The sequence below is a fragment of the Pyxicephalus adspersus genome, unplaced genomic scaffold (assembly GCF_032062135.1).
Source record: "Pyxicephalus adspersus unplaced genomic scaffold, UCB_Pads_2.0 Sca144, whole genome shotgun sequence".
Classification (NCBI taxonomy): Eukaryota; Metazoa; Chordata; class Amphibia; order Anura; family Pyxicephalidae; genus Pyxicephalus; species Pyxicephalus adspersus.
Window position 1 is genome coordinate 14592 of NW_027317151.1, and position 9529 is coordinate 24120.

General features: G+C 39.0%; 1 protein-coding gene across 1 annotated transcript; it reads left to right on the top strand.

Annotated features, from left to right (window-relative positions):
- The first annotated feature begins 674 nt into the window (after nt 1–674).
- Nucleotides 675–9521, top strand: LOC140344901 (epithelial discoidin domain-containing receptor 1-like). The gene is made up of 5 exons (XM_072432091.1): nt 675–1320; nt 2483–2689; nt 3059–3293; nt 4062–4211; nt 6087–9521. The coding sequence occupies exons 1-5, from the start codon at nt 1253–1255 to the stop codon at nt 6243–6245; spliced, it is 819 nt and encodes a 272-aa protein (XP_072288192.1). The 5' UTR covers nt 675–1252; the 3' UTR covers nt 6246–9521.
- The last annotated feature ends 8 nt before the right edge of the window (nt 9522–9529 follow it).

The window sequence follows — 9529 nt, forward strand, 5'->3', positions numbered from 1 at the left end:
GAAAAAAAAAAACAAAAAAAAAAAAACAATGTAATATTGTCAGACATTAATTATCAGTTCATCCGCTGAAGTACAGCTGATTTGTAACCAAAACCTTGGAACAAACATTAGGTTAGTCATTCCTCTAGAAAAGCTAAATTTCTCAACAACCATCTACAGCCCCCAACATGCTATGGGGTTCTAGATAAGGGGCATGGGAATCATTTTTCAGGAGGGTAAAGTTTTTTTGTTTCTTTCTATATAAGAGCTGAGACAAGACCTACCCCTACCAACCCTCCCATTGGGTTAAGAAGCTCGCTTAGGGGTCAAGCTTAGCTTTCAGAAAAAAATTACATTTGTATGTTGATTTAGCTGTCTACATCTCTAGATCAATTGAGTTTTCTAAAATGCAGTTTTTACAAAAGGAAACTGGTTTATTTTTGTCACAAGCATAGAACCTGATTTAATAAAGCTCTCCAAGACTGGAGAGAATGTACTTTCACCAGTGAATCTGGGTGATCCAGTAAGTGAAAACAAAGAGAAAATGACTTTTAGGAAATCCATTCCAGGCTTACTGGATCACCCAGCTTCACTGATGAAAGAAAATCCTCTCCAGCCTTACTGAGCTTTAATAAATCAGGTCTAAACTGTTTTTTTTTTCTTTTTTAGCTTTCTAAACTAATGAAAGGTCCATTTTGATTGGCTGATATAGGTTGCTACTTTTTTCCACTTCCTTAATAAAGGGTTAGTCTAAATCAAGCTGACATTACAAATGATGTAATGGGAATGTTACCAATGCCAAGCTTTCTTTGATACCAACAAAACGTGAACAAATACTAGAGCTTTGTTAAAGTAACCTCAGTGTTGGAAACATAATTGATTTTATAGAAATACAGCCAACGGCCACTTTGTCGGAAATGATCCTAAATTTTAGGAATTCTCTGGTGACTTCCACATGACTGCCATTGGTTTTAATCTGAGCATTTCTGTCTTTTGTTTCCTATTTTGTAAATTTACCAGTCAAGGTAGGGACAGCTTACCTATCTCACCTTCTCAATGTATCTCTGCTTTAGGACCCTTGTAAGTGCCTTGTAAGTTGTTGCTTTCACAGTAATATGTCTCCAGCAGAATTCCGTATAGATGTTGGTTTTCCTCTCTGTGATCATATATACTGTATACATATTTCTCAGTACACTTCTATCGTGCATTCCAGGTTCACCTATGTGAAGTCATCAATCCTCATGAGCTTCCTGTTCTACAATTTCCCTTTAACATGCGCAAGGGACGGAGTCTTTTGGTGGCAGTGAAGTTACTAAGAGCAGATGCAAATAAGAATGCCAGGTAATCCTTTGTTATAATATAAGGATCAGGATTTATATAGCGCCAACATAATACCCAGTGCTGTACATTAAATAGGGATCTTATTACCCGCAACTTTCTCTCTCATGTATCCAGATTCTAGGGGTGCTTTATATACGGTAAATGGTGTGATGGAGGCTACTGGGGACTAATTATTGCTACCTATTCTTAATATTTATCATCAATGTGCTCAAGGTACATCTTGAACAGCCAAAATGAGCTATTCATTTTGCTCAGCGTTTTTTTTATTCTTTACTTTTGTATAGTCAGTTCACAAAGGTTGAAACACATCAAACATGACATTAAACATTATCAACTAACATGAAAGTCAAATGATTTTGTTTGAGGCATGAGGAGTACTGGAAATTCCTGTATTCATTTTGTTTCACGCACTAAATCAGCCATTCTCAATCAGAATGGTTGAGTAATTTATGGGCCCCTCCAGAGGTTGTTAGGGGTTCTTTGAGCTGTATTTGATTGGTGTTACTTTTGATGGTGCCTGGATAGTTCCTGGACCAACACAACTTGGCAAATCCAGTGGCATGACACTACTAGCCTTATTAGGTGTCTGTACAGGTGGCAAACATTAGTGGTCCCTTCTCGCACGTTAGTTATTGGTCCTGATTTAATAAGGTTTTCCAATCCTCAAGGAGTATTCACTTTTATTAGTGAAGCTGGGTGATCCAGTAAACTTGGAATGATTTTGGTCAAAGTAGTTTCCTATTTGGTAGCAAATGTTTTGAATCCTGGACCAGATCCTTTCCAGGTTTGCTGGATCACCCAGCTTCAATTATAAAAGTGTATTCTCTCTGAGCCCCAGGCTCATTATATTTAAATGGGACTCCCCAATATTTGATATTTATTGCAAAGGTTCCTTTAGGGTAGAAAGGATGATAAAAGACTAAATTAACTGCCATGACCATTCACTGTCATATGGTAGGCTGTAAGAGCAAAACTCTACAAAGCTCATTATTTGGAGGCTGTGAACATGTTGCTGGCTATATAGTGTATACAGAAGAAGCTGCCGAAGAAATTTACCAATTTCTAGCTATTGGTGCAGTAAAAGGGCTCTTTGGACTGATGATACTTTATATTACCATATACCAGATACCATATTGACTGTAATTGTCTGGTTGGTCTGCAGGAGCGATTTTTTGAAAGAATTGAAGATCCTGTCTCGTCTGAGTGATCCACACATCATACGTCTCTTGGGGGCCTGCCTGGATGAGGACCCTCTGTGTATGATTACTGAATACATGGAGAATGGCGACCTCAACCAGTTCCTGAGTTCCCACCAGCTGGCAGATGAAGACGAAAGCATGGAAGATGGGCACAACCCTCCCTGCATTAGGTGAGGAATATGGCCAAGCAATTTTTACCTTCTCTGATAATACAAATTAGTGTTATCTTTCCAAATGATAATTTAAGTGATGTATGCAAAAACTTGTGTAGACGACAATAAAAAATCTATGAGTGAATTAATGAGATTTGCCAGGAAGGTATCTAGGTATCATTCAGTATCTGTGTGGGAATAGTGGTGGTATCCTATGCTTCTTGCCCACCCCCTTGCAACATATGTTTTGTATTCTAGAGAAGTAACTGTTAAAGATTATTAATGTTCACAGATTTTTTGGATTTATGGATGAGATAAAACTTGATTTAGTTTCTGAAAACCAAAAACATAATTTGAATGGTGGAACTGTCTCTTCTCTTGCCACAGTTACCCCAGCCTCCTCCATGTGGCCCTACAAATCTGCTCCGGCATGAAGTATCTCTCTTCCCTGAACTTCGTGCACCGGGATCTGGCCTCTCGAAATTGCCTGGTGGGAGAAAACCTAACCATTAAGATCGCCGACTTTGGAATGAGCCGCAACTTATACGCAGGAGATTACTACCGGATACAGGGACGAGCGGTGCTGCCAATCCGGTGGATGGCATGGGAGTGCATACTCATGGTAAGTGAGCTTGCTTGATCCTTTATTATATTTTACTTCTCATTTATTTGTTATGTTTATTAGGACATCCAGCATGGCCTAGCCCTTTATCTCCATCCTTACTGCCCTTGGTACACCACTTCTATCCATTAAACTTCAGTTCTATCAATCATGAAGTCTCAGCATCACATGTGGACCACACCAAGGGTAGTCTGCAAGAAAATACATTTTGCCTAAGAATACCCATTCCTCCAGAATAATATACATCTGTCCATTTTAAATGCAAAACCCCTCCCAGGTGCCAGCCCAGTGCTTGCATCAGAAATGGTGAATCTTGAGAGTACTGAGGACGCAGAGTGCTGTGATGTTTATAGGAAGCTATGTATAGCACTCTGCTGTTGCCTCCTCCTAGCCACGATCTGTCTGCATTGCAAATAGAAGCACAGCGATTACCACCTACATTAAAATAGGGTATGATAGAAAGGCAGAAAGGTTTTATTTAAAAATGTCATTAGCACAGTAAGAAAAAGTAAGAGCCCAGGGAAGGCAACATTTAAGCAGAATAAACTTTAACTTGAACACACTCTGTTCTCCAGGGCTTTTAATCCATCACACCACTTCCCATCATTTTCTCATTTAAAAAAAAAAGCACAAGTGATATTTTTATATGTTCTACTTTGTATAACTTTATACCATTTTACATGTTTGAATCTTTCATTAAAAGTATTGGTAAGAGAAAAGCTAAAAGTGAAGGCCAAACTTCTAAACCATGCTCTTTGTTCTGCACAGGGAAAATTCACCACGGCCAGCGATGTCTGGGCGTTTGGGGTGACGTTGTGGGAGATTTTGATGTTATGTAAGGAGCAGCCATATGGAGAGCTGAATGATGAGGATGTGATTGAGAATGCTGGAGAAATCTTCAGAGACAGCAAGAAACAGGTAAGTGTGATTTGAGATATTAAAGGTTCTGAATAGGAAACTGGAGCAAACCAATAAGTGTTCCCTATAATAAACATCATGTTTGCCTTTTGTAAACCAAAAATACTAGCTGTAACTTGACTATTACTAGAATTTAGAGATTTGGTTGATTTGGTATAGTTTATACTAGATTTATTGCAAATCCACAACAGGATAAACCTATAGCTTTCAGCAAAAGCCTACCCATAGATTGGACCTGAGGCATCCACTGACATTAAAGCAGCAGTAAAGGACATAAGGCTTAAAATATTAAATCTATTAAAAAAATCAATTTTATATTTTTCCAGGAGGTTACAAGGGTGCAGTAAGACAAAAATGCAATTATAGTGAATAGGCTTTTTCCAGTGGCCTTAATTCACCCAGAAAATCCACTGAGATCATTCTGTGCAGTTACATCCATTCTGGAATGCAGGGCTGATGGGAATAAACCCTCACTTCTGTTGTGGCGGTCACATCCTGGATATCTTCAAGCTGCCAAATACTTTTCAAAAGCCACATAGACTTCATGGGAATCTTCTTAATCTTTTTCTATCATGTACCTTTTTTCATAAAATTAGCTGAATGTGAAAGGGATGCTATTAAGTAAATGATAATATATATTTGAACCTTATTGTACTCGCAGGATCAGTTTTAGGGCAGGGCGATTGATCAGAATAGCATGGGTATAAGGAGCTCAAATGCTGTGCACAGTATTCATATAGCGCCAACATAATATGCAGCGCTTTACCATAGTCATGTCACTAACTGTCCCACAAAGGGGCTCACAATCTAACGTCTCTACCGTAGTCATATGTTATTAATACAATCTAAGGTCAATTTTTGGAGGAAGTCAATAAGCATATTAAACACAGAGAGACCTGCAAAGAGACCACAGAGAGACCTGCAAACTCCATGCAGATAGTGTCCTGTGTGAGATTCGAACCTGGTACCCAGCGCTGCAAAGGCCAGAGTGATAAACACTGAGCCACCGTGACCCCTACTTAATATTTGCCCAGAGCCCCATTTAAGTACAGGCAGGTAGGTTACAGTTGGCCAGTATGATCATCAGCACCCAAATGTCTAAATCAACAGGTTTCTTACAATGCTGATGTCTGCAGTAGCTTCTGCTCATCTTCCATTCGTCCCCCCTTAATAAATGCTCAATAAATATGTTTCATCATGCCCCATTCTGCTATTTAAAACCATTTGCTGTAGGCAGGAGTGTAGTGATCCATTTTCTCTGAGCTCACTGACCTGGAACAACATGCAAATCCTAGTGGTGTAAAGTCCGACATCATCATTTGCATGCTTGTTGCAAGTTAACATGGCATCCAGAAAAAGTAATATTTTATTTGCAGAAAAAGAGCAGCAGGGTTGGACTTAAAAGACCTTGGGCGCACCAGAGGTAGTGAGAAAAAGTGCATAGCTATTCTGGCCCGGTGCTATATTTTTGTAAGGTAACAATAAGATAACTAATTTTGGGGGCCTATGACTGGGGCCCAATCTGGTGCTCCTGTAAGCCAGTCCAACTCTAAATATCAAGTTCCATAACCCTTTAGGAAAGGTTACCTTTAGGGCTGCACTGGTTTGCATTGTTTTAAGCCCATGCAACGCAAGGTGGGGCCAATTATTAAGATCCTCCCACATTGCATAGAGAAGCACAGGTATCCCATATGTAATATGTAATCAAAGGGTTCTGTTTGAAAACATTTTGAACACTTATGAGAAGAGAAAAACCAAGGAAGGGGATTTATAAGCAAAATAAAATTCAGCAGTGCACAGATTTTTGAGATGATTGTAATGTTATTGGTTCAGGGTATAAACCAACATTGTCCAATAATTTTCTCCTAATTGCAGATCTACCTGTCCCGGCCACCGATTTGTCCTCTATCTCTGTATGAGCTCATGGTGCAGTGCTGGGCCAGAGACTGCAGGGAGAGACCCTCGTTCCAGGACATCCATGCTTTGCTTACTTCTCACGCCCTCTGCTGTTCCACTACGGAAGTGAAGGAGTAACCGAAGCACCGCAGCGGAGGACGCCATTCAACCCTCCATCATCATCCTTCGTGATCCAGCTTTTACAAAGCATCTCATCATTTCATCCTGAGCACCGGCCCATGACCCCCTTTCTTTAGCTATTCCATTTTACTTTGTCTCCCCAGTCAAACACTGGATCGGTTACAGGCAGACAAAACACCATACACTGAAACATACAATGTGAACACGTCTGGTTCCACAACACTAAACTGTATATGTCTACACTGGATCTCACATTGACCACACACTGACTTAACCTCAAGGTCAGGATAATACATATAGGCTTAATATAAGGACCGCAACCAGGAAAACAATACATTATTGGAAAAAAAAGGTTATAATATTCACAGCTATGTATGTAAATTTTGCACCATATGGAATATCTGAAAGCTATAATGCTTTATTAAATTATTACAATCAATATTACACAAAAAGTAATACCAAAAATAGATGTTTCTACTTAAGGGATTATTGGAAAAAAAGCAGAATCCATGTTGAAAATTTTTAATCACCAATATACTACCTTCATGCTATGGAGTAACCTGGTTATCTGATAAGAATCCCCTGAAATTTACATATCTGAGAATATTCTTGCTTCTCACTTAGATCAGGATTTTAATTAAGGGTAGTGGCCCAGAGCTTACCAGTGGCCATCAAATTATTATTGGTCCCAATGGGTTTCTGCATCCTACATGTCATTGTTAGACCTTGCATTGCCCTAATCAATAAGGCCATATATACTTCACGCATTACATTTACACTTTAACTATTGTACAACATTCCACATGTAAAAAAGCCATTATGAAAAGCACTCCTTTCATTAAATTAGCCTTATTTATAAAGAGCCCAAAGCATTTTTATATAAAAACCAAAACTTTTTGGAACATAATAAAAAAGCAAACAAATACTATTTTCATACACTTTCTAATAAAATTGTACAATTTTCTTTAGATTTACCAAAATGTTGGTAAAAATTTGGCTTACCGGAATGATACATTCAATTTGTATCCAAACTCTTGTGTTACATGGTTGCTTTTTTGATGTAAAGGAGATTTCCCAATCAGATGCGTGGGCAGCCTTAAGTTAGTTTGCATTATAAAAAAGAAAGTGGTAGGAGGCCTAGGTAGGACTTCCCCCAGATGTTTAATATCAATAACCGACTGGAGGGTGAATTGTAAGGAGAGAGTTATCAGATGCCCCAGACCAGGCTCAGCCGTTTTGAGGCTTTAGGGAGCTTAGGAACCCAACACACCAGTGCCTACCATCGCCTTGTACACATGCACCTTATTCATACACATTGCAGAACAGTCACACCTTCCTTTATGCTTCAAGTCTTACTGTCCGCCTGCACGAATCGCCAAACTTTACAAGCTGCTCTATACATCTCCTGATGATGTGGAATCAATATGATGTTGGGACGGAGGAATTCTTATGAGACATATGTTGGATTTTCAGCCAAAGAACCTATGTCTGGAATTTAAGATATGGATGGCATCCTCCAGAAGACATCTCCACTGTAATCCCACATACTGGACTCCCTATTCTATAGCGGCGGGACACGGGAGCTGCTCATTTTCCTCTATCAGTTGCTGCTTGAGAAATGCATTGGGCAGATGCCCGGAGATAACACTCCACTATGACTCCATGCACAATTGCTCATTTCTTTTTATCATAAGATCTTCACTTTATAACATAACAACAATTTTTTATCGGTAAAGGGTGATTAGAGAATCCTTATACGGAGGGTTATATCCACCCCCTAGAGCTTCAATGGGAAGATTTTTGGTTGTTCCTTGATCCATTGCTGCTTTTTTATGGGTTGTCAAAGAAGGGTCATTCATTTGTTCGAAGTCACAGTAGCAATTCACCTTCACTCACCTTTCATATGGCATTGTTCCTTTACTGTCCAGATGGGTCCATTGCCAGTGATTGAGATTCTGCACCATTTTGACCAGAAAAGGAATAGACACCTATTTGATAAAGTGGTGTATTTTCTTGATTATGTCACTGCCATGGTGTTGCCAGAAGAAGAATCATTAACATATGGTTATATTGTCAACAGCATATTCACAATGTGATAAGTCATTGACTTTCTGGAAGGTTGGAAAAAAGCTGACCCCCCATCAGTCTTCATCATTCTTTAAAAAGTTAGTGAAGTTTATACACAAGTCAAATAGATTTAATTGTGGTGGTGTATGTATGGCTTCTTTGGATGGTTTCCCATTTTGGTGTATACATTTGTGTAGCTACCAAGAAGGAAACTAATGGAGGAAGCCCTGAACGTGGAACTATGGGCCAGGGTATAGAAGAACCGATAGAAAAAAGGGGGTCCAAGAGGAAATCTTTTACTTCAATGATCTTATACCAAGTAAAATAATTTCATTTTGAACTTCCTGGAAGTTTTGGTGCTCCTAAATTGATCCATCAGGCAGAGGTACCATGAAGGGTTAGGGGTTTGTTAAAGGTCTTCTAACAAGCAGATTTACATGGCAAAGCTCTGGAGGGCACCATAGGATTCAATGATTACCATTTAAAGCTATACTGGTAGTGGTAAAGTTTTTCACTTCATGTGAATACCATAGACACTCCAGATTGTTTTTCTTGATGACCCCCAATAATGACTTAAATGCCAACTTAGTCTACCATAACCTTACCCCACCGCAAACACTGGACAATCACCACTGTGCCATCTTCTTTGTCATGTGATTAGAGGGAGTAATGTTATGTGGTTGACTTTTATAAATTTTCACTTCCATAAAACTTTTTCTTTGGAAGTTGCTTTGTGTTGGCTAAACAGGCAAAACTTCAGCTAATTTTTATTTCTTTCAGTTAACAAAAAAAAATATGCTGATTCTTCAGTTGATTTACAGGATTTCATTATTTTTTTAAGATTACCCTAGCCTAAGTTTACAAACTTGAAATGAGCAAACTACCCATGGAAAGAGGACCTGTAGTTTCAAGAAGAATACCTGGTTTGAATTCTATCTGTGAGTTCCCAGTCCCCAGCTATAGAATTTTTTCTTATTCAGCTACGTATTAAAGTGATGTCAGGCATGGGAATGGGTTCAATGGCATAGGAGTTGCCTAATGTGTCCCTTGGCCACCTTGTTTTTGAAACAGCTAACATTGTCCTCCTTTATTGCCTACAGGGTCACTACAGGTTAATTGTTCTGACATCGCTAGTCAGTGAGTGGAGTGCCTGCATTTAAACCTAAAACTGAACTCTAAATATTTTTAGGAAGCTGTTTCACATTCCAAAGCAT

Excerpts from the sequence above, each read along its gene's own strand:
- LOC140344901 (XM_072432091.1), top strand. The coding sequence starts at position 1,253 with ATGCGCAAGGGACGGAGTCTTTTGGTGGCAGTGAAGTTACTAAGAGCA. Across the intron at positions 1,321-2,482 it reads GATGCAAATAAGAATGCCAG|GAGCGATTTTTTGAAAGAAT; the intron begins GTAATCCTTTGT and ends GTTGGTCTGCAG. Across the intron at positions 3,294-4,061 it reads CATGGGAGTGCATACTCATG|GGAAAATTCACCACGGCCAG; the intron begins GTAAGTGAGCTT and ends TGTTCTGCACAG.